The sequence below is a fragment of the Phocoena sinus genome, chromosome 21 (assembly GCF_008692025.1).
Source record: "Phocoena sinus isolate mPhoSin1 chromosome 21, mPhoSin1.pri, whole genome shotgun sequence".
NCBI lineage: Eukaryota > Metazoa > Chordata > Mammalia > Artiodactyla > Phocoenidae > Phocoena > Phocoena sinus.
In genome coordinates this window covers 34,201,259-34,226,669 of record NC_045783.1, presented here as the reverse complement: position 1 = coordinate 34,226,669, position 25,411 = coordinate 34,201,259, and the positions used below count along the sequence as shown (strand labels likewise).

Here is a 25,411-nt window from a genome sequence, read left to right as displayed (position 1 = left end):
ATTTAAGCTGATACCATCTGATACAAACCAGATTATTGTGCATTTATGAACGAGGCCCTTTATGGGCCAGAATGAAGTGAGGTCAAGTGTAAGAGCAGCAGTTTATTCACCTAATTATAAAGCGGAATTAGGAATATAAGTGCAAAAAATGAATAAACAATGTCAAATTATTACATTCCCACTCCAGGACAGTACTTTCTGCTTTGTTACACAAGGACTCCACCCAACTTCCCCACAGGATGCACTGTGACATGGGTTTTCTGCAGCCACCGCTGCACACGGTTGTCCCCACTGCCATGTCCCACTCCACCGCTCACCCTGCACACTCCCTGCCCTCCCCAGGGAGATGCCAGCTGTCCCCGCTCAGCCCTGGGCCAGGCCAGCCCAAGCTCCCTCGTCACGGCTGGTCTTGCACAGTTTGGGGAGCGTTTTCCGGCCAATAACGTTATGAGGCACAGAGGGGATGCCCACTCCCTCCCGTGTGGCGCTGGCCGAGTGTGTGTGTCTGTCGTGATGGCAGTGGGGTGGGCATCTCAGCCGTGAAGCGACCTGAGCAGGAGCCCACCCGCCGTGGGACCACTTATGTGCGATGTTCTGCTTATAACCCAGCTGGATGGGGAGTTCCTGCTCCATCCGGCTCAAGACATCCTAACCGATGGGCACCCCGACTTGAAAACTGCTTCTGGAGAGGCCCAGCTCAGCCTTACCTGCTGAGACTCGGGATGACAGAGCCATGACCACCCACAAATGTGCACCGCAAAAGAGGGGTTTCCTCAAAGATGACGGCTCTCCCCACGCGCACGCGTGCGCACACACACACATTAGCTCCAGATACACGCGAAATTTTACCTATGAAAAGCAAACCCACCACCCCATTTTGCTTTCACAAGTTTATTTAGCGCCTGCTCTGCACGGGCCACTGTGGCGTGCATGAAGAATGTGCCTTATCCTCCACAAGCTCACAGGCCAGCGTGGGAAACTGGTCATGTACCCAAATCACTGTCATACAAGGCAGAGAGCAACAAGTGCCACAAGATTGAGCCCAATCAGATATTACGAGAACTCAGAGCAAGGAAATATTACTTAGGGACAAGACTAAGATTAGAGAAGATGCCTTAGAAGCAGGGGGCGAATGTGATAGGTCAAGGGTCGATGGGAGAAAACTAAGGGGACTAATCAAACTCAGGGGCAGGAGGCAGCTGATGGGGCTGCAAGCAGCAGGCTGGGTCCAGGGGGCTGGACATAGCCGAGAAGGTGTGCTGGGCTCAACGGAGGACGGCTCTGCCTGCCAGCAAAGCTGTTCCAACTTCAGTGTAAGTGCTTATAAGGAGGTGATGTGAGTCAGCTCTGTTTATGAAGTGTAATCTGGGGCAGTGGACAGTGGCTTTACAGAAGGAGGGACTGAGGGAAGGAGGCCAGTTGAAAAATGATTCCTCTTGGCATCTGGGCAAGAGTTACAGGCAGTGACCGTGAGAACTGAGACGACTTGGCAATGACTAAACATGGGAAAGGGGGACAGAGGAGGTAAAGCGGGTGAAAGACAGTTTTATCCGAGAGACAGAGGGTCACCTGTTCACAGAGCTGGGACAATCCAAGCCGGAAAGGCTTGTGTTTGAGAAGAGAGGGTGGAGGGGGAAGCCTGAATGCTGGCGGACACCCAGGTGGACAGGCACAAGTTGGGATGAGAGTTCGGGTAGAGACGGGGTAGCTGGAAACTCACTATCCATGCAGGGTGACAGCTGACATCAGGGGACAGGTCGAAGTGACCCCGTCTCACCATGCAAGGATGCTCCAAAGTACAACCTATTGCCACATCTTCCTTCAATGTGGAATTCTCACAGGAAATCCCTAAGTAGGATGCTGCAAAATGGGGGTGCTGGTCCCCTGTGTTCTCCTCCTTCACTCCTGAGAAACAATTCTGCACTTTGGTGATTCCAAGCAGGAAAGCTGCCTCCACTGTGGAGGGTCATTCTGAAAAGAGTTACTCTGATGAGAGTTTTTTAAACTTCTCATTTATTTTGAAGAGTTTTCTGTAACAAAATTATTTTTCTAAGGATTTCAGAAATGCCACTGATGTCTCCCACCCCACTGGATCTCAGAGCTGGAGGGGAGCTGAGCGGGCAGCACCGTGTCCCTCGCTGTGAGGGGACCTGCCTTGCGTCTAACCCGGCAAGGATGCCACAGCAGGAGCCCGGCCGAGACCATGAGCTTCTCTCTCTTCCTAGAGTCAGAGGATGGCCTGGGGGACCAGCTACCACCCAGACACACAGACAGAAAGACAGACAGGCAGACAGGAGGTGGGTGGGTAGAGAGATAGGTATATGCAAGGGTGGCTGGGAATAACACATCTACTGTTTCACTTGTTTTTCAAATGAGGAAAAGGAGAAAATGGCTTCTGATAGAAAGGCATTTTTTTGGACCCACCAGTTACTTACAGATCTGAAAGGAGATTACTTGGAATTTCTTGAAATACTAAACTGTACGTAACTGAAATATGTTAGACTATGTTACCACACACTATACCCAATGAGCTTCACAGTCAGACACAACAGAAACGGTGGTATCTTGGTCGGCGTGGACCAGCACAGAAAGACAGTCTGCAGGAAAGATCAGTAAGGTCAGACCTTAGGTGGTCACAGAAGCAAAATGGCCTGGTTAACTCCCTTGTGAAAAATTAGAGGAGAAATCCTTAGAGTGAAGTTGCAAAGGCATCCATTTCTACAGAAGATGGAGAGAAAAGACAATTACGTTTCAGATGTCTGAGTCTCACGTATACAGAGTCAGATGAGCCACGTCGGATAATCAACCAGCCTGAGCACGTCCGCATCTCCCCCAATAACCTGGAAATATGCAGTTTTATAACGAATGGCTCCTTTTAATGGTGCCCCAGGCCCTGTCGTCTGCTAGCAACACATCTCAGCTGGGGCCTCAGATTTTCCAAAACACCTTCTTCTTGTAGAGAACGTAAGCGATGAGCACCCAGAGTGCAGTGGCGACTATGTTCTGAACGAGATGCTCCCTGTGTGACTGGTTGTTCCCCAGCCTCCACTGGAAGGGGAAGTAGCTGGCGAAGACCTCGTGGCCCACGTACACCAAGATCGAGTTCATTCCTGGGGAAACACAGCTGGTTATCGACTTAACTCTTGAAATTTGCCTTTAGTTCAGTGAAAAAAGAAAAAGTGTCCACTTGTTATTGGCTACACCAAAAATAAGTGATGCGAATCTTAGAGATTTGAGTGTGAACCTTATCCAAAAATTATTAGAAAACATTCCTTTGGTAAGTGTAATTCTGGAATACCAAATTTGAAAGGAAAGCCAGAATTATTCATTTATATTCTCTACACAGAAAACTTGAGGACCAGTGAGCGTAATTGTTACTGGACTCGGGGCTGAAACGAGTCACTGAAGTCATCTGCTGTCTCTCGTCTCGGGCAGAACCCGTGCATCTCCGCGTGGTGTCTCTTAGGCACCGCCTGTAGGGCAGGGGGTTTACATGAGAAAGCACGGCCCTGTTTGTAAAGCTCGAGGGACTGGATGATGTGCCTGAAGCGGCCAGAGGGGTGCATTTATGATCCCACAACCTAAATGGTAAAACGAGGTGGCGCTGCTCGGGGACAGGCCCAGCAACGCCCTGCATGGACCCCCTCGGACCCCCTCGGTCGGCACCTTGGACACACCCGGCACCCGCGGCCTCTGGCCCGTCCGCTGGGTCCCCTCCTCCACGAGGCCTGGGGCCGGTTGGTGGGGGGACTCACCAGGGTAGAAGAACGGGGTTCCCGTCCACAGCCCCTTCACATCCACAACGGGGTACAGGACCAGAAGGATGAAGAAGGCGAAGGAGCTCAGCGTGGTGACATAGGAGATGGACCTGGGGGACAACGGGCATCTCAGGGCTCCCGAGAGCACATCCAACACCAGCCCGACCGGATGTGAAAACGACAGGCTTTCTGTACCTACCAGAGGTTTTTGTTTACTGGAATAAAGCCTTCATTTTCGGAAGCCTTTGTCAAAGCAACAGAAATAAACCCCTAGAAGCGGGGAGAAAGATGTTAAAGTTTTTTACATCACCTCAAGAAACAATTGTGGTTCAAAACTGAAGAAAAGGAGTGACTTAATTGCTTAGGGAAGGCTGAAAACTGTGCCCTCCGTTTTATTCTTTTAACTGGAAAAACATTTTTAAGATGTGTAACTAAAAATGTTCTCCAAAAAACCTCTTTTCAGCATTACTCTTGAGTTGAAGGTAAACGACCTTATCAACTGGAGTGAATCCGTGGAGGAAACAGGGCTGCCAGGTCAGGGGTGAAAGAACAGCTAAGCTTATCTTTTGCCCCCAGTGAACCTGTTATCATTGGCCTGGTCCTTCTGGCAAAGGTCCCCACCAGAACCCACACCTCCGCTCCATTTCCTCATATCTTCATTGACTTATTTATAAAGACATTTTCCTAAGAAAATCAACCTGAGAACTTAGGTGTCGAGACTTTTCCTCTCTGATATTCAAGTGAAGAATGTTACTGATGCGAAGTGACAGCTGCTGTCTATCCCACGGTCGGCCACTAAACATTTTATGTCTTTGAAATGTGTATGTGTGAAGAGAAGGAATTTCGGAGAGGACCATCCGCTACTTACAAGGAAACAACCCCAGGTAGCGAATCTGATCAGGATGCCTTTAGTCTGATCCTTGTAATACAGGAGTATTTTCCCTGCCTGGGGAAGAAAACGCACAGTATGACCAAGAGAATCACCTACGACGTGTTCTTATTTCATACTCATCCACTGTCCTAACCGCTCGACAGGCGGACTCACCTGTCAAGGGGATGAACGGTACCCCTGCCCTTGGCTAGTGGAGGCCTAGAGGCACAGGGACCACTGGGGCGGGAGGGAGGGAGGGAGGGAAGGGGATGCGCAGAGGAGGTACCGCCAGGCTGAGGATATGAGCGCAAAGCAGGAACCGTGTCTGGGCAGGAAGGAACAGCATGCACAGGAGTATGTCACACGGGTGAAAACACACAGCCTCCCCGAGGTGCTGCAGGTAATTCAGAAAGGCTGGGGGTGGGCAGAGGTGGGAAGGTGGGAGCAGGTAGGCACGAGCTTTCTCCCACAGGTGATGGGAGCCAAGGAAAGTCACTTTCCCCCCGCAAAGTGACAAGGGACCAGCTCAGGCTGGCCTACAAGATGGCCCAGTCTGGCAGGGGTACAGAAGAGGGACAGAACAGTGTGGACCCAGAGGCAGGGAAACACTTTAAAAACAGAAAAATCTGGACTTTGCATAGCCCCGCCCCCCTGCAAATTAGGAATTAATTTCTGAAAACATCAGAGAAAGTGTTAATAATAACTTAAAATAGCTAAAATTTATGAATGTCCCGGTCTTAGAACCTTATGTGAATTAACTGATTTAGGTGCGCCTACTTATTTAGGTGCCACTGAATCACAGAGGGTGCAGTAACACTCCCGGGATGACCCGGCTAGTAAGTGGGGTCAAGTCCAGGCCCCGGCGCCGGGCTGCACTCCTCTGCACCCACCCTCGGCTCTCCTGCAGGCGCAGATTTACCTGGAGAGCACATGGGGGGATTAAATACATTTATGAATAAAAGCACCCAATGTAAACTCTAAAGTGCTGCAGAGAGAAAGGCAGTATCTCTAAATAGGAAATTATTTCATCACCAAAATGTATATGCTGTAGACCTGCACTGTCCCACGTGGGAGCCACTGGCCACCTGTGACAATTTCAGTTTAAATTTAAATGACGTAAAATTAAAAACCAGTTCCTCCGTCAGACCAGCCATGTCTGAGGACTCAGCGGCCACATGGACAGCACACATGGAGCATTTTTACCGTTGCAGAGCCCCCCCCCACCAGGAGGCTGGACCCGGTCTTTCCCCTCCCCATCATCTCCCCTCAAATAATAGTTTCAAACACCAATAAGGAGAACTTCAGCAAGGAAAATCTAGACTGCTCAGAATCCTAACAAAACATGTGAGAGAAGCCAAGAACAACCTGTACTGACTTTGGCATAAAATAGCCATAACCTGAAACTGTGTCAACTGTACACATAAGGTGACAGGTGACCTTCCAAAGACTGCCAGCCCAGCAGGGACCCCTCTCAGCCAGGGGCTGCTGTGTACCCACTGCCAAGATGAGCCATATGAATGACTTCTTTGGAGAATATAGGAATTATACCTAATTATTCGAAAGTGCTAAATTTTAGCAACCTCCGGTTTTGACAACCTGTCAAATATAAACAGAATTTATTAGGTCTGAAACACAGAAGATGTGCTTCCAGTTACTTATTTTAATCAAATGGTTTTTGGATTAGTAATGAAGCAATAACCACGAACTGTCAGGAACATGCATTCTCATGAAATGAACAAATACCTGAACTCCTAAAAATGCCATCACGATGGAGTTGATGGTCCCCAGGATGCCTTCTGGGTCGTAGGCCACCTCGGTGTGATAAAGCACCTGACAGGGCAGGACAAGAAGGCGGGACTCACCCAAGGATCACAAAAAGCACACAACTCACAGACAAAATGCAAACTCGGATACACCCCAGTATTCAATATTTTTGGTTTTGCTGCAGAAATTCACTGCTAACTTATGGGGATGACGGGCAGAATACTCCTGGCCAAGAAAGTGTGTGGCATGTGACACTCTGGCATGTGACACTCTCCCCACATGGGAGACCGTGCTGGGCCCTGTGGCTGTGACACTACACGTCCCTAACCAGCTTCAAACACCACACATGACACCTTCTAATTTTCAGGTTTACTCTTTGCGGCCAACTCTACTGTAACATTGACAGCTTCCTTTCTTCTTTTAAGGCAGATAACGATAAGAAAAATACCTTTGTATTATTTCATTATAAAAGAAATCGTTATTGTAGAAACGGCAGAAATTTGGAACCAGTCATTGCAGTGGGTGCTGGAAGGCACTGCCCAGCTATCTGGCCTCCGCCTGTCCATTCCACCCCTTTTGCAACTAAAGCATCCACTCCCCCGGCTGCTAGACGTATCCATGGCCCAAAGCTCTCAGCAGCTTCTGGATTTGTCCCTGAAGACAGCTGCCCCTCAGGAGTCGCCCTCTGGCCAGGCCATCACATCCCACCAGGGATGTCTAGGGCCTGGTCCCTCACCCCACTGAGAACAACCCTGAGGGGCCGCCCCAGCCCCTAGGAGACCAGCGGGGGCCTGCGTGTGGCTGTCCCCACTGCCCCGTCGTGTTTCCTCCAGACCCACACGTGCTGATCCCAAAAGCACTGCCTGACAGACCTCCCTCACAGGAAGCTGTCCCCATACCTGAGATGTACAAGAAAGCACCTTGCTGCACACCTGACACCAGGCAGCCAAAGAAATGCCTACACGCCGCCCACAACCAACATTAAACTGAAGTCCATAAAGTCAGCCAACTTTTCAAATAAAACTTTGTTCCATCCGAGTCTATTTCATGGACACAGCTCGGAGTTGGCCCTTTCCCTTCCTTCCCCTCAGTGTCTGGTTCCAAGTCGGAGCCGGGCTCACTCACAGCCGAGGACGGATGCTGGTAAAGGTGATGATCTCCCAGGAGCAGGCGGTCAATGTAGCCGGCAGCGCCCCCCGTGCAATTCGGGTACTTGCCCCAATCTCCGAGGCCCCCGGGGCCCAGATAGCCGCTGGGGAAGCGAGAACACTCACTTCACCCTCCAGACTTAGGAGCAGGGGGATGTACACTGGTGATGTGCGCGCCCACAAAGAGCCGCAAACACCCACCAGCCTGACGACCCCGGGGCGCCATGCACGTCCACTGCGGGGCCCCTGACTCGACGGCTGCCCGAAGGGTAAGGTGGGGGGCCCAACGTCCGTCCCACCGACCCTGGAAAACCTCACGGAGACAGGCCTCTGGACACGTGCCCAGACCCCCTCCCACACAAGGGGAGAGGAGAGAGAGGAAGGGAGGTCCCAATGTGGGAAATCGGACTTGGCAAAAAAGGGATTCCCGCAGGGCTGGCTCACGTAGGGCATCCGGGAACAGGTAAGAAGAAGGTCAAGGCCAGCCAAACACCTTCCAGCATCAGGATGAAGAGCCACTGGGGCCAGCTGGATGTGATGTCCAGCAGAGAAAAGCAGCTTCTCTCCTGCAGGGGCGGGGCGTAAAAAACGTGAACTAAATGCAAGTCGAATGGGAAACAATACACAGTGCAGTATGTGTACTCAGAAAATTCTCTGTGACGCTCCTCTTGGCCTTTATGGTAGTAACACAAAATAGACGCATGTTTATTCCATATGTGGCATGTGGTCTAGATGCTTCATCTCTCTTATGATATAGCACAGTAAAATGCCAGGTAAGAAGGAATCAGTGGACAATTCCACTCCTATACCCAAGAGATCTGAAGAGAGATGTTCGTACAAAAACTTGTACACAAATGGACATAGAATCACTATGCGTAATATCCAGAAAGTGGAAACAAGTCAAATATCCATCGCCTGATGACTGGATACAATATGTGGTACATTCATAAAATGGAATATTATTCAGAAGTAAAAAGGAATCAAGTACTGATGGTATAACATGGATAAACCTCAAAAAATATTCTGCTAAATGAAAGAAGCCAGACACAAAAAGCCACATATTCTGTAATTCCATTTCTAGGACATGTCCAGAACAGGCAGATCTATAGACAGAGAGTAGATTGGGGGTTGCCTAGGGCTGGGGGGACCTGGGGTTGGAGAGCGGCTGGTAGTGAGGACAGGGTGTTTTGGGGGATAACGAAATTGTTCTAGAATTAGACAGTGGTGACGACTGCACTACTCCGTGAATATACTAAATAATCCCGCAATTTTACGCCTCAAATGTGTAAGCTTTATGGTATGTGAATTATATCTCAATAAAGCTATTATTTTAAAAAGAAATAAACGGACTTCCCTGGTGGCACAGTAATTAAGAATCTGCCTGCCAATGCAGGGGACACGGGTTCGAGCCCTGGTCCGGGAAGATCCCACATGCCGCGCTGCAACTAAGCCCGTGTGCCACAACTACTGAGCCTGCACTCTAGAGCCCGCGAGCCACAGCTATTGGGCCCGCGAGCCACAACTACTGAAGCCCACGCACCTGGAGCCCATGCTCCGCAACAAGAGAAGCCACCGCAACGAGAAGCCCGTGTGCAGCAACAAAGAGTAGCCCCCGCTCGCCGCAACTAGAGAAAGCCTGCGCGCAGCAACAAAGACCCAACACAGCCAAAAATAAATTAAATTAAATTAAAAGAAATATAGCTATATTTTTAAAAAGGAAAATAAAATTTAAGCTTTTGGAGCTCTTCTGGTTGAGGGAAGGAGAGGTGCAGCCCACCACTACTGGTGTCCCCCCAGTCCTGGGCTCCACTGTGGGACCTGGATGAGCCTCGCAGACCCTCCGGTTCCCCACAGCCAGCAAGGTCAGGTTTACATGTGCACATGGAGCCCCTGCGTGCCTTCCATAGCCTACAGCAGAGGGCACAGGTGCGCCAGCGGGGGTCGGGGGGCGTGGTGTGAAGGAGTGAAGTGTAAATGCTCTCCAAGCACGTAAAACCGAGGGATCATTACAGGAACAACCAAGAGAACCAGGGATTCAGTGATGAATTTGCTAGTTACCCACACAGGAAGGAGTTGGACAACAAATACAGCTTTATTAACTTACTGTGAAGTAGGACCCCAAATGGAAGAATTTAAATATTTCCACCTGAAGTTTTACTTCCGTTGGGGGAAAAAAAATAGTTGTCACCTGAGTAAACTCAACTCAGCAATTTATAATGAGACAGAAAGTAATTTCAAAGGAGGTGAGATGCTCACATACTTCTTACAAAGAAGAAACAGGAAGCGGCCCAGGGCGGAACTGTCATCTCCTGGCCCGACATTGGCACTGTCCAAGTCGAACCTCTGCAGCATGTGTATAGACACTGAAATGTTCTGTGAGGTTTTTGTGTATCCTTACCACCAGGAAATTGAAAAAATGGCAGTAATTCCCCCAAGAGGCTGGACCAGCCAACTAGAAGATGGTGATGTTATTTAACGCCATCACATTCATTTGATTAATGGAAACTGAAATATGTGTTAAGAGGGTAGATCTCATGTTATGTGTTTTTTACCACAATTTAAAAGAAGATTGATATAAAGACTAAATAAAAATAACTAATTGAAGAGAAAAAAGAATGTTTTTGACTGAGTTAAAGAGTCTTGTAGTCTCTGGTACTGCACTCAAAACTAAAGAAAGTTCTAGCACCTAAACAGGGACCTCTCCCCCTTTTATAATGCAGGGTTTCTCACCGAGGTGCAGATCTCAGGCACGGGCTTGGCAAAGAGCAGCTCCAACACGGCGACCACAAAGTAGGTGCCCCCGAGCCGCTGGAGCACACCGGGGATGCGCGTCTTCTCCCAGGACACTGCGGGATGCACAGGGTACGGGGGTGTCAGCCAGCACTTGCTCACTTCACCCCAAGACGACACCACTGTTTCCTGAGGCGGGAGACAGACTTCCATTGCACCTGAGGAAGTTAAGCTCTTGGAGACGGAAACACACGTGGTCAAGGGCCTGGCTCACACACGGCAGTGAGGCTGGGCTGAGAGCAAGGGTCCAGCTCGGTGTGGGGATAAAGCGTGGACGCCCTCGGCCCTGAAGCCCTGCCCCACCCCGCCCCGGCCTTTCCCATCAGGAGTGTGGACTCAACTCACATCCAGCAGGAACCTGCAGACCCAGCGCAGCCCGTGGACTGTCCCTGCCATGCAGGCTACGTGACTGTATCACTGCCCGAGGGTAACCCTGTAAGGACCCCCGCAGTGTGTCCTCCTGGGAACAGCGGCCCTCTGTTGGGTGATCCATCAAATGGACTTTTCTGTGACACCTTCCCTTAGCACCCCACCTCCTCCCGTCGCCTGAAGCCTTAGTGCTTCTTGCCTGAGGGGTTCACCTGGCACCTGCCTGGATAAGTACGTCTTCTTTCTGCTAATGACACCGTAAGCCCCTTGAGGACGGTGGCCGCTGCCTTCCCCAGTTCCGACACTGGTCCCCAGAACAGGGCTCACATCCTTCCCTCAGCTTTCCTGTCCCTCTCACGCCACTCAGTGACAGAGATGTCATACCTTTCCTGCAGCCCGGGGGCATTCAGGTGATGGCAAGGTGGACCCTTGAACAACAGCCTTACTGTGAAAGCTGGTGAAACCAAAGCGGCAGGAGGGCGGCTCTGAGAAACAGTGGCCTGGTCTGGTCCCTGCTCTGCCCTTCACTACACACGGACACAGCACCTCACTCTCCCAGCCCCAGGGTCTTCCTTTGTACAGAAGGGTTTGAGTGGACTTGGTGGCACCTCCCAGGCCTAAAATTCCAAGATAGTAATAATAATAATGCCCAAAGTCATACAAGCATTAGATATACTTTTCTAGTAACTGTTCTTTTTGCAGGTACATGAGATGGAGAAACTGCATTTCTTTCAAATTATAACACATCGTTTCCCTATTTCAACCTGAATACATTCTAACAGAGGGGAAAAAATACTTACGTGGACCAAGGCAATAATTGGGGTTCACAATGACAATTCCTATACAGATTAACAGGAAACTCCTCCACGCGATTTTCCCCAGCAATCTGAATTTTGAACATCCCCGCTGCAGAACGGAAGTCATTGACAGAAAGATCGAAGATCCCATAATAAACACAAACCTAAAAAAACAACAGCTATTACTAGATGGCCACTTTCAACTTTGTCTCTGCGTGATGAGTATTTTATAATCTACTACATAAGAGAAGCAACACATGATTTTTGAAAGAAACTGACGATTGAAACCACATCCGGTTTAGTGGTGGAGAAGAATCAAGATGTTGGGCTGGAAGGACTGTGCACCTTCTCGTCCCGTCTTAGAGGGAGATCCTTTGGGACTGACTGCAGCTTCCACGGACAAGCCTTCCATCAAAGACAGACAAACCACCAGGTATAAAATAAGCTACAAGGATGTACTGTACAACATAAGGAATACCAATATTCTATAATAACTATAAACGGGGTGTACCCTTTAAAAATTGTGAATCCCTATATTGTACACCTGTAACTTATATAATATTGTACATCAACTATACGTCAATTAAAACAAAAGGAACTCCTCCCCCACTCAGATAAACCTGAGTTCACGTTAGCAGTGAAACACTGGGGACCAAAGACGCAAACCAGTGGCTGGTCCTGCCTATAAATGATGGAGGCAAGTCGCTCAAAGCATCTCAGCAAAGACACAAGAGCCACGCTGTGCAGGGGCCAGAGTCCCTCAGCAGGGGAATGCTCCGGGCAGAGCGGGGTACTCCACTATTATTTTATTTTATTTTATTAATTAATTTATTTATTTAATTTGTTTATTTATTTATTTTGGCTGCATTGGGTCTTCGTTGCTGCACACGGGCTTCCTCTAGTTGTGGTGAGCAGGGACTACTCTTCGTTGCGGTGCGCGGGCTTCTCATTGCGGTGGCTTCTCTTGTTGCGGAGCATGGGCTCTAGGCACACAGGCTTCAGTAGTTGTGGCTCGTGGGCTCAGTAGTTGTGGCGCACGGGCTCAGTTGCTCCGCGGCATGTGGGATCTTCCTGGACCAGGGCTTGAACCCGTGCCCCCTGCATTGGCAGGCAGGTTCTTAACCACTGCACCACCAGGGAAGTCCTCCACTATTATTTTAAAGTGTAACTTATTACTATCCTTAACGGCTACATAATTATCAGTATTCTCTGATACTGATATACTGCATACCTTTTAGGAACTAACATATTTAAATTTATTTTCAGGATTAGTGGAATATTCAGAATTTATGATTTCCTACGCGATTCCAGGATCTTGTACATCATATCCACACTAATAAAACGTTCCCTCTGAAATCAGCAGTCTTTTATTCTCACGTGTCTTAGATAAGCACGAGGCCAAGTGTCAGAACGATTCAGGAACCCGGCTTTCGGAAGGACCTCATCACGCCACCACCTGTGGGCAGCACAGGCCCACAGCCCGGAACTCAAGGCTGGTGTCGGGAAGGTCCAGCATCCGCTGAAAACAAAACTTTGCAGATGGGCTACGAAGAGCAGATGGTGGATTTGCAACTCACCACGGGAACACAAGGTCAGCCACCGTCAGTCCTGCAGCAGAACAGAAGCACGACAGTGAGGAAAGGACCGGGAACGCCGGTGCTCCCTGACCCGGGAAGGCTTCCATCTCACACTGACGGGGAAAGCCCTGGGTAAACCTCATGAAGCAGCACCGAGCTCCCTGGACTCTGTGGCCAGGGGCCAGCCCAGGCGCCACCTGAGAGCACCCCTGCTGTGGGAGCACCACAGAGAAGTGTGCGGACAATCTGTGATCTTAGGCAGATCTTACTCAAAACCCATCCTAAAGCAACCCCCCAGCCAGATTCACAGCCACTGTTCAGCGCCACTCAGACCACCCCGAGCTCCACGGCATCCCCAGGAGGACCATGAGTCTCGGGGCAGGACGCCCGTGCGGCTGAGGCACAGGGCACACCTAGGAGAGCACAGGGATCGTTTACAACGTGATGACAGCGAAGCATCTCGGAGCCAGAGCACATGAAAGGAAGAACAGAGCTGAAGGCTGACAGAATGACCTAAGGGGCCTCTGTGGGGCTCACCTCTGGAACCCCTGGGGGACGCCAAGGAGCCCTCCTACCTGCGGCTCTCAGAGGGCCCGCGTCTGCAAGGCGACCTCTCGGCGGTGTCTTACCGTTCCAACTCGCGTGCTTGAAGTACCAGTATCTCCCACCTCCGTAGTTCACAAAGACCATGAGGGTGAGAGCGATCCTGCAAAGCCACAAAGATACACTCTCAGGGCCTGGGCATGTGACAAGGATGGCCCGGCTGCAGGACACAGGTGCCGTCATGATACAAGCAGACACTGAAAAAGCAGGAAACTCCCACTTCGAACCATCACGGTTAGGACCCCGCGCTAAAGCCCTCTCTGCCAACGTTTCCAACACGACGTCTGAAGAAAAACTTACACCAACACTGAACTGTGTAACTTGAAAATGGTGCAAAACATTCCCGATCACTCCACTTTGTGCTAATTACTTAGATGTCTCAGGTTAAAGAACTGTAGTGGGAGGGGACAGTCTTTAGGGTCAAGCCCTGGGTCCCTCTCTCTTAGGAGCCACTGGACCTCAGGTGAGCCCCTCATCAGTTCTCTGTGAGGAGGGACACCCCTGACCTGGGGACCACAGGCACCACGATGGAGAGTAACGTACATCACAGCACCTAAACGGTGCTTGAAACATCTTAGCACTTAATCAATGTCGACTCCCATCCACCTGTGAACATCTCCGAACGAAAGAGGAATACAATAAAACAGATTCTGCATGTGCTGTTGTTTGCTGCTAATTTCTCAGAATACGAGGAATAAAAACGTTAGTATGTCAGTGGGTGATTTGTGGGCACTCTGGAGCCCAACTTACTCAACTCTGTGGCTCAATTTCTTTACCTGTGAAACAGGTGTATTATTAAAAGTATATACTTCATTGGATTGCTAAAAGATTAAAGAAATTAAGACAAGCTGGAACAGTGCTTGGCATACCATGAGGACTCAAAACTGTGAGCAGTGGTTACTATTAGTATCATTACTGTTATTACTGCCTGGCTTTGGACACACACACAGGAACACTTAGAGCTCGGGAAGTTGGGTCAGTTATCAGGTTATCACTGGAGTTTGAAAGGCCTCAGTGGGAGAAAGAGAAGACCTGACACCTAGATATTGCTTTTCAGCCATACAGTCTTAGACTCTATTTTCAGAGTTTGGTCCTGGCCTTCGTTCTTTTCCCAGAACTGGAAAATAACAATTTACTGCAGGACTCTGTGGATTTGCTGTCAGTTGATATCCGAGCTGCTGTGTGAATGGTGGAGGAGGCCGAGGGCTATCCCGGGTTCCGTTTCCAGACTGGGGCACTGGCCCATTGGTCCAGGGCTGAGCGGACACGGGGCCCTCGGGCAGCTGCTCACACGTGTGAGTGGCTTTCTCAGCAGCACCTGTGCACCAGGGGAGACGGGCTCCGGCCTCTCCCACTGCTGCTCTCCAGTGACACGTCACCCTGGCTCTCGTGACAGTTTTCAAGTCACGAGAGGCTGCCGATTTCTCTTTAGGGCAGGAAATCCTTTCTAGCCTACAGAGTAAAAGGCACGTGAAATGCCTCCCGCTGCAAGTGGGTGGACTTGTGAACGTGCCACCCGAGGCCACCTGTGCCCACGGGTCACCAGGGAGCCCACGTACCCGCGGAACGTGTCCACGCTGCGGAGGCGCAGGGGGGCCGCCGACTGACGCCAGGCCTCTGGTGGGGGGTCGCCCGCCCTGCTCGGAGACCCCAGCTCCTGCCGGAAAAGAGGAGAAAAATGCAAACAGTTCATAATACAAAAGAGTAAACTATACTTTCCTGTGTTTTAGGGAAGAAATTAGCAGAGTGAAAGCCAAGGATCATTGTTCTGGATAATACTTTAATTTGCTTTTGTAAAGACCCCGCCTAGAGGTTAGGTTTTTCACTTTATTTGTTTATGTGCCGCCTGCTGAGCTCTCCGTGGCCATGCTGATAAATGACCACAAAGGAGCAAGAGTACCAGCAAGTGTGTCCAAAAGTGGACACAGATACATCCATGTTAATCAATTAACACAGTATGTTTAATCATCACAGCAGGCCATCCCATGTATAGATTTAATACTGATGTCTCTCACTCTTTTGTCTTCATCTTTTTTTTTTTTTCGGTACGCGGGCCTCTCACCGTTGTGGCCTCTCCCGTTGCGGAGCACAGGCTCCGGACACGCAGGCTCAGCAGCCGTGGCTCATGGGCCCAGCCGCTCCACGGCATGTGGGATCTTCCTGGACCGGGGCACAAACCTGTGTCCCCTGCATCGGCAGGCGGGCTCTCAACCACTGCGCCACCAGGGAAGCCCATCATCCTGATACTCTCTACTTAAACGGATTGATTCAACAGTGCTGCCTGAAGAGTGAAAACCATCTCCACACCCAGCATCACAAAGCAGCTCAAGCTCCAGCCTCACAAAGACGGGGGCGGGGAGGGGGCACCCTTCACGGGGCCAGCGAGGACTGCTGTTTACCAAGAAGGCAGGACACATGACCTGGCCTCGCACAGCATGAGATAATTAAGATTACTAAACAGCGGACTGTAAATCCGAATCTAGGAAAACACCCAGAGCACAGACGATGCGTTTTAACAACTCACAGAATTGATGAGGCCATCCGTTTCCTGAGAATTTATGGCTTTAGAAATCCAATCACGAAAGTCTTCCAAGCTGTAAATAAATGAAAGGCCTGGTTGATTTGTTTTCCTCGGCAGAATTTTCAGAATGGTATCATATTGAAAGGAAATTAATTTAAAGTTCACATTCTATACAAGTCAAAGAATTAAACATTTTAAAGTGTTTTAATGAAACGGAAGTAGAAATCCAAGTACTTTCAAATGCTTCACCCTGACAGCATGGTCTCCTGATCGATGAGACAGGAATAAAGACAGAGCTTTCGTTCAAGGGTGTTGTGAGGAAGATGGCAGAGTACAAGGACGTGCGCTCACTCCCTCCTGCGAGAGCACCAGAATCACAACTAACTGCTGGACAATCATCAACAGGAAGACACTGGAACTCTCCAAAAAAGATACCCCACATCCAAAGACAAAGGAGAAGCCACAATGAGATGGGGGGGGCGCGCAATCACAGTAAAATCAAATCCCATAACCGCTGGGTGGGTGACTTACAAACTGGAGCACACTTATACCACAGAAGTCCACCCACTAGAGTGAGGGTTCTGAGCCCCACGTCAGGCTTCCCAACCTGGGTGTCTGGCAACGGGAGGAGGAATTTCTAGAGAATCAGACTTTGAAGGCTAGCCAGATTTGATTGCAGGACTTTGACAGGACTGGGGGAAACAGAGACTCCACTCGTGGAGGGCACCCACAAAGTGGTGTGCGCATCGGGACCCAGGGGAAGGAGCAGTGACCCCATAGGAGACTGAACCTGACCTACCTGCTGGTGTTGGAGGGTCTCCTGCAGAGGCGGGGGGTGGCTGTGTCTCACCATGAGGACAAGGACACTGGCAGCAGAAGTTCTGGGAAGTACTTGGCTTGAGCCCTCCCAGAGTTCGCCATTAGCCCCACCAAAGAGCCCAGGTATGCTCCAGGGTAGGGTCGTCTCAGACAAAACAACCAACAGGGAGGGAGCACACCCCCACCCATCAGCAGACAAGCAGATTAAGTTTTACTGACCTGTGTCCACCACAGCAACACCCAGCTCTACCCACCACCAGTCCCTCCCAACAGGAAACGTGCACAAGCCTCTAAGATAGCCTCATCCACCAGAGGGCAGACAGCAGAAGCAAGAAGAATTACAATCCTGCAGCCTGTGGAACAAAAACCACATTCACAGAAAGACAGACAAGATGAAAAGGCAGAGGGCTATGTACCAGATGAAGGAACAAGATAAAACCCCAGAAAAACAACTAAATGAAGCAGAGACAGGAAACCTTCCAGAAAAAAGAATTCAGAATAATGATAGTGAAGATGGTCCAGGACCTTGGAAAAAGAATGGAGGCAAAGATCGAGAAGATGCAAGAAATGTTTAACAAAGACCTAGAAGAATTAAATAAAAACACCTAGAAGAATTAAAGAACAAACAAAGATGAACAATACAATAACTGAAATGAAAAATACACTAGAAGGAATCAACAGCAGAATAAGTGAGGCAGAAGAACGGATAAGTGACCTGGAAGACAGAATGGTGGAATTCACTGCTGCGGAACAGAATAAAGAAAAAAGAATGAAAAGAAATGAAGACAGCCTAAGAGACCTCTGAGACAACATTAAACAGAACAACATTCTCATTATAGGGGTCCCAAAAGGAGAAGAGAGAGAGAAAGGACCCAAGAAAATAGTTGAAGAGCTTATAGTCAAAAACTTCCCTAACACAGGAAAGGAAATAGCCGCCCAAGTCCAGGAAGCGCAGAGTCCCAGGCAGGGTAAACCCAAAGAGAAACACGCCGAGACACATGGTAATCAAACTGACAAAAACTAAAGACAAAGAAAAATTATTGAAAGGAACAAGGGAAAAATGACAAATAACATACAAGGGAACTCCCATAAGGTTAACAGCTGATTTCTCAGAAGAAACTCTACAAGCCAGAAAGGAGTGGCAGGACATATTTAAAGTGATGAAAGTGAAGAAACTACAACCAAGATTACTCTACCCAGCAAGGATCTCATTCAGATTAGATGGACAAATCAAAAGCTTTATAGACAAGCAAAAGCTAAGAGAATTCAGCACCACCAAACCAGCTCCACAACAAATGCTAAAGGAACTTCTTTAAGTGGGAAACACAAGAGAAGAAAAGGACTTATAAAAACAAACCCATAACAATTAGGAAAATGGTAATAGGAACATACATATCAATAATTACCTTAAACGTGAATGGATTAAACGCTCCAACCAAAAGACACAGGCTCACAGAATGGAAAAAAAAAAAAGACCCATATATATGCTGTCTACAAGAGACCCACTTCAGACCTAAGGACACATACAGACTGAGAGTGAGGGGATGGAAAAAGATATTCCATGCAAATGGAAATCAGAAGAGGGCTGGAACAGCAATACTCATATCAGACAAAATAGACTTTAAAATAAAGAATGTTACAAGAGACAAGGAAGGACACTAAATAATGATCAAGGGATCAAACCAAGAAGAAGATAGAACAATTATAAATATATATGCACCCCAACATAGGAGCACCTCAATACATAAGGCAACTGCTAACAGCTATAAAAGAGGAAATCGACAGTAACACAGTAATAGTGGGGGACTTACACCAATGGACAGATGATCCTAACTGAAAATTAATAAGGAAACACAAGCTTTAAATGACACAACAGGCCAGACAGATTTAATTGATATTTATAGGACATTCCATCCAAACAGCAGATCACACTTTCTTCTAAAGTGCACATAGAACATTCTCCAGGATAGATCACACCCTGGGTCACTAATCAAGCCTCAGGAAATTTAAGAAAATTGAAATCATATCAAGGATCTTTTCTGACCACAACACTATGAGATTAGAAATCAACTGCAGGAAAAAAAACATAAAAAACACAAACACATGGAGGCTAAACAATACGTTACTAAATAATCAAGAGATCACTGAAGAAATTAAAGAGGAAATCAAAAAATACCTAGAGACAAATTACAAAGAAAACACAATGATCCAAAACCTATAGGATGCAGCAAAAGCAGTTCTAAGAGGGAAGTTTATAGCTATACAAGCCTACCTCAAGAAACAAGAAAAATCTCAAATAAACAATCTAACCTTACACCTAAAGGAACTAGAGAAAGGACAAACAAAAGCCAAAGTTAGTAGAAGGAAGGAAATCATAAAGATCAGAGCAGAAATAAATGAAATAGAAACAAAGAAAACAATAGCAAAGATCAATAAAACTAAAAGCTGCTTCTTTGAGAAGATAAACAAAATTGATAAACCATTTGCCAGACTCATCAAGAAAAAGAGGGAGAGGACTCAAATCAATAAAATTAGAAATGAAAAAGGAGAAGTTACAACAGACAACGCAGATATACAAAGCATCCTAAGAGACTACTACAAGCAACTCTATGCCAATGAAATGGACCTATTCTTAGAAAGGTATAACCTTCCAAGACTGAACCAGGAAGAAACAGAAAATACGAACAGACCAATCACAAGTAATGAAATAGAAACTGTAATCAAAAATCTTCCAACAAACAAAATACCAGGACCAGATGGCTTCACAGGTGAATTCTATCAAACATTTAGAGAAGAGCTAACACCCACCCTTCTCAAACTCTTCCAAAAAACTGCAGAGGAAGGAACACTCCCAAAATCATTCTATGAAGCCACCATCACCCTCATACCAAAACCAGACAAAGATACGACAAAAAAAAAAATTACAGACCAATATCACTGATGAATATAGATGCAAAAATCCTCAACAAAATACTAGCAAACAGAATCCAACAACACATTAAAAGGATCATACACCATGATCAAGAGGGATTTATCCCAGGGATGCAAGGATTCTTCAATATACGCAAATCAATCAATGTGATACACCGTATTAACAAACTGAAGGAAAACTGTATGATCATCTCAATAGATGCAGAAAAAGCTTCTGACAAAATTCAACACCCATTTATGATAAAAACCCTCCCAAAAGAGAGCATAGAGGGAACCTACCTCAACATAATAAAGGCCATATACGACAAACCCACAGCAAACATCATTCTTAATGGTGAAAAACTGAAAGCATTTCCTGTAAGATCATGAAAAAGACAAGGATGTCCACTTCCGCCACAATTATTCAACATAGTTTTGGAAGTCCTAGCCACGGCAATCAGAGAAGAAAAAACTGTCACTGTTTGCAGATGACATGCTACTCTACATAGAAAACCCTAAAGATGCCACCAGAAAACTACTAGAACCAATCAATGAGTTTGGTAAAGTTGCAGTATACAAAATTAATGCACAGAAACCTCTCACATTCCTATACGCTAAAAATGCAAAATCAGAAAGAGAAATTAAGGAAACAATCCCATTTACCACTGCAACAAAAAGAAAAAAATACCTAGGAATAAACCTACTTAGGGAGAAAAAAAGACCTGTATGCAGGAGACTAGAAGACACTGATGAAAGAAATTAAAGATGATACAAACAGATGGAGAGATATACCATTATCTTGGATTGGAAGAATCAATATTGGGGAAATGACTATACTACCCAAAGCAATCTACAGATTCTATGCAATCCCCATCAAATTACCAATGGCATTTTTTTACAGAACTAGAACAAAAAAATCTTAAAATTTGTATGGAGACACAAAAGGCCCTGAATAGGCAAAGCAGTCTTGAGGGAAAAAACCAGAGCTGGGGGAATCAGACTCCCTGACTTCAGACTATACTACAAAGCTACAGTAATCAAGACAATATGGTACTATCACAAAAACAGAAATATAGATCAATGGAACAGGATAGAAAGCCCAGAGATAAACCCACGCACCTATGGTCAACTAATCTATGACAAAGGAGGCAAGGATATAAAATGGAGAAAAGACAGTCTCTTCATTAAGTGGTGCTGGGAAAACTGGACGGCTACATGTAAAAGAATGAAATTAGAACAATCCCTAACACCATACACAAAAATAAACTTAAAATGGACTAAAGACCTAAATGTAAGACCAGACACTATAAAACTCTTTGAGGAAAACATAGGAGGAACACTCTATGACATAAATCACAGCAAGATCTTTTTTGATCCACCTCCTAGAGTAATGGAAATAAAAGCAAAAATAAACAAATGGGACCTAATGAAACGTAAAACCTTTTGCAAAGCAAAGGAAACTACAAACAAGACGAAAAGACAGCTCTCAGAATGGGAAAAAATGTCTGCAAACGAATCAACGGACAAAGGATTAATCTCCAAAATATATAAACAGCTCATGCAGCTCAATATTAAAAAAACAAACAACCCCATCCAAAAGTGGGCAGAAGACCTAAGCAGACATTTCTCCAACGAAGACATACAGATGGCCAAGAAGCACACAATAAGCTGATCAACATCACTAATTATTAGAGAAATGCAAATCAAAACTACAATGAGGTATCACCTCACACCAGTTAGAATGAGCATCATCAGAAAATCTACAAACAACAAATGCTGTATTGGGTTGGGACAAAAAGGAACCCTCTTGCACTGTTGGTGGGAATGTAAATTGATACAGCCACTATGGAGAACAGTATGGAGGTTCCTTAAAAAACTAAAAATAGAATTACCATATGACCCAGCAATCCCACTACTGGGCATATACCCAGAGAAAACCATAATGCAAAAAGACACATGCACCCCAGTGTTCACTGCAGCACTATTTACAATAGCCATGTCATGGAAGCAACCTAAATGCCCATCGACAGACGAATGGATAAAGAAGTTGTGGTACATATATACAATGGAATAGTACTCAGCCATGAAAAGGAACAAAACTGAGTCATTTGTTGAGACGTGGATGGATCTAGAGACTGTCACACAGAGTGAAGTAAGTCAGAAAGAGGAAAACAAATATTGTATATTAACGCATGTATGTAGAACCTAGAAAACTGGTACAGATGAACTGGTTTGCAGGGCAGAAATAGAGACACAGATATAGCAAACAATCATATGGACACCAAGTGGGGGAAAGTGGTGGGGTGGTGGTGGTATGATGAACTGGGAGATTGGGATTAACAGGTATACACTAATATGTATAAAATGGATAACTAATAAGAAGCTGCTGTATAAAAAATATGCAAAATTAAAAAAAAAAAGAGTGCTGTGAGGGTGAAATGAGATCATTATTCCCCGTCGCTGGAATTCTGATTAACAACACTATTAAAGTTAGAATAGCAGAAGCCTGCAACAACCAAACGTGCCCAATGCAGCAATGACTAATCTCAGTGTCTGCATCTGTGAGAGGATGAGCTATGGCTATTAAAACAGCAGGAACAGTGCAGCAACAGGATGGACCCAGAAACCATCATACTAAGTGAAGTCAGAGAAAGACAAATACCATATGATATCACTCATATCGAAACAGAAACAAACTCACAGACATAGAGAACAGACTTGTGGTTGCCAAGGGGGAGGGGAGTGGGAGAGGGATGGAATGGGAGGTTGGGATTAGCAGATGCAAACTATTATATAGAGAATGGATAAACAACAAGGTCCTACTATACAGTACAGGGAACTGTATTCAATATCCTATGATGAACCATAATGGAAAAGAATATTAAAAAAAAGAATGTATATACATGTATAACTGAATCACTTTACTGTACAGTAGAAATTAACACAGCATTGTAAATCAACTATACTTCAATAAGACAAATTTAAAAAAAAGAGAAACAAAAGAAAAAAAAATTTTGCCCACCATGGAAAAAAAAAGAATGCCTGTACAAAGAAATATAAATACAAACTATTAAATACAGAAAGCAAATCATAGTATTCAGACTCAATTACAACTAAATAAAAATGCACAGATGTGGGACTTTCCTGGCCATCCAGTGGTTGGGATTTCATGCTTCCACTGCAGGGGGCACGGGTTCGATCCCTGGTTGGGGAACTAAGATCCTACATGCCGTGTGGCATGGCCAAAAAAAAAAAAATGCACAGATGCAAACTGAGAAAGTTTGACAGTGACCTTGGAGTGACTCACAGTTAATGTACTGGGTTCTTTCTCCTAGATGGTGCTTTAGTGCAACAAGATATCCAGAGGATATTAAGTTGATTTACATGATTAACAAAAGATAAACATCTTAACTGGTTTTTCTTTGAAACAAGAGTTCTTACTTGGAAAAAATGTTTCAAAAAGTATATTTAGCTCTTTTACACGATGTTTACATTCTGATTTAGTTTACTTCCCCCCTTTTTTTTTTAAACTTTGGAGTGGAAATGAATCCTGACTTCCAATACACTAAAGATTGCTTAGTGACTTGATGGGGTAATATCTTTTGTTATTTACAATTCCTGAAATTTTCTGGGACAGTTTCACTTTTATTTAGTTTGTTTGTGCCCATAAAGACATGAACTTTCTACTTTATGTCCCCACATCCGATTATTAAAGTCCACACAGAATCCTTTCTCAACCCAACAACTGTAGCAAACTCAGAGCTAACAGGCCAATTTGTTATTTTTCAAATAATAATGAATACTTAGCATTTTAAATTTGGTATATAAGAATGATTAAATTTGCCCTTTTAGTAAGTATAATTCTTTGATTAAAAAATCAAGAGAAGGCAAATCTTTGTCTGTAAATCATTGAGGGCTTTCTTATAGAAATTATATATAACATTTCTAATATTACAAGCCCTTATATGTACTGTGCTTCCAGCTCTCTTGATACTGAAAAGTGTAATAAACTTCATACTCATACAGGTTTTGCATAAAATTTGCACATTTGAACATTTGAAATATTCAATGCATAGGATTTTTCCTCCTCTTTCCTTTTTTTTTTTTTTTTGGTCATGGAAAGTTTCAAACATATACATACATATAAGTAGACAAACCAGGATAATGAACCACTATGGACCCATTACCTACCTTCAACAAGTATCTACGAAGCATGGTCTTCATCTTCATCTTGAATCTTACTTCATCTATACTCCCACCCACTGCCCCTTTTCCCTGACTTGGCTTGGTCATTTTAAAGAAAATCATAGGGGACTTCCCTGGTGGTGCAGTGGATAAGACTCCATGCTCCCAAGCAGGAGGCCTGGGTTGGATCCCTGGTCAGGGAACTAGATCCCACATGCATGCTGCAACTAAGAGTTCACATGCTGCAACTAAGGAGCCTGCCTGCCACAACTAAGGAGCCCACGAGCTGCAAATAAGGAGCCTGTGTGTCACAACTAAGGAGCCCGCCTGCCTCAACTAAAACCCAGTGCAACCAAATTAATTAATTAATTTTTAAAAAGAATATATTTTAAAAAAATAAAGAAAGAAAATCAGAGATATCATTTCATCTATAAATACTTCAGTACGTACTGCTAAAAGATAAGGACTCAGGGGGCGGAGTCAAGATAGCGGACTAGGAGGACATGGAATTCGTGTCTCTGCACAACTAGGGCACCTACCAGGGACTGGTGGGGGACCACGGATGCCTAAGGCGATGGTAGCAACACCCAGTGACTGGCTTGCAGGATCCTGTTCCCAGGCCAGAGGTCGGGCCCAAGCTCCTGCGGTGGGAGCTCCGAGTCCAAACCAATGGACTAACAGAGAACCTCAGACCCCGAGGGATATCCATTGGAGTGAGGCCCCCTGGAGGTCCTCATCTCAGCACCAAGACCTGGCTCTAACCAACTGCTTGCAAACGCCAGTGCTGGAAACCTCAGGCCAAACAACCAGTAAGATAGGATTACAGCGCCACCTATCAAAAAAAAAACAAAGAAACGACAAAAAAAAGTTACAGATGAAGGAGGAAGGTAAAAACTTAAAAGATGAAATAAATGAAGACAAAATAGGCAACCTATCTGAAAAAGAATTCTGAGTAATGACAGTAAAGATGATCCAAAGTCTCGGAAACAGAATGGGGAAAACACAAGAAACATTTAACAAGGATCTAGAAGAGCTAAAGAGCAAACAAACAATGATGAACAACAAAACTACTGAAACTAAAAATACTTTAGAAGGAATCAATAACCGAGGCAGAAGAACGGATAACTGAGCTGGAAGATTAAATGGTGGAAATAACTGACAGGGAGCAGAATAAAGAAAAAAAAATGAAAAGAACTAAGGACAGTCTCAGAGACCTCAGGAACAACATTAAACGCACCAACATTCGAATTATTAGGGGGCCAGAAGAAGGAGAGAAAAAAAAGGGTCTGAGAAAATATT

The 25,411-nt window shown here is 46.0% G+C and overlaps 1 protein-coding gene across 1 annotated transcript in view; it reads right to left on the bottom strand.

The window, feature by feature from the left end:
* Positions 1-82: 82 nt before the first annotated feature.
* HGSNAT (heparan-alpha-glucosaminide N-acetyltransferase) overlaps positions 83-25,411 on the bottom strand; it is a 46,105-nt gene continuing 20,776 nt past the window's right edge. Inside the window, exons 6-18 of the mRNA XM_032618365.1 lie at positions 16,202-16,271; positions 15,237-15,334; positions 13,704-13,780; positions 13,075-13,105; positions 11,501-11,661; positions 10,272-10,387; positions 7,986-8,107; positions 7,519-7,645; positions 6,373-6,459; positions 4,627-4,704; positions 3,958-4,028; positions 3,756-3,868; positions 83-3,110 (exon numbers count right to left, since the gene is read on the bottom strand). Of these exons, the coding sequence (XP_032474256.1) occupies positions 2,929-3,110; positions 3,756-3,868; positions 3,958-4,028; positions 4,627-4,704; positions 6,373-6,459; positions 7,519-7,645; positions 7,986-8,107; positions 10,272-10,387; positions 11,501-11,661; positions 13,075-13,105; positions 13,704-13,780; positions 15,237-15,334; positions 16,202-16,271 (1,333 nt within the window). The 3' untranslated portion in view covers positions 83-2,928. The remainder of the gene's footprint in view (positions 3,111-3,755; positions 3,869-3,957; positions 4,029-4,626; positions 4,705-6,372; positions 6,460-7,518; positions 7,646-7,985; positions 8,108-10,271; positions 10,388-11,500; positions 11,662-13,074; positions 13,106-13,703; positions 13,781-15,236; positions 15,335-16,201; positions 16,272-25,411) is intronic.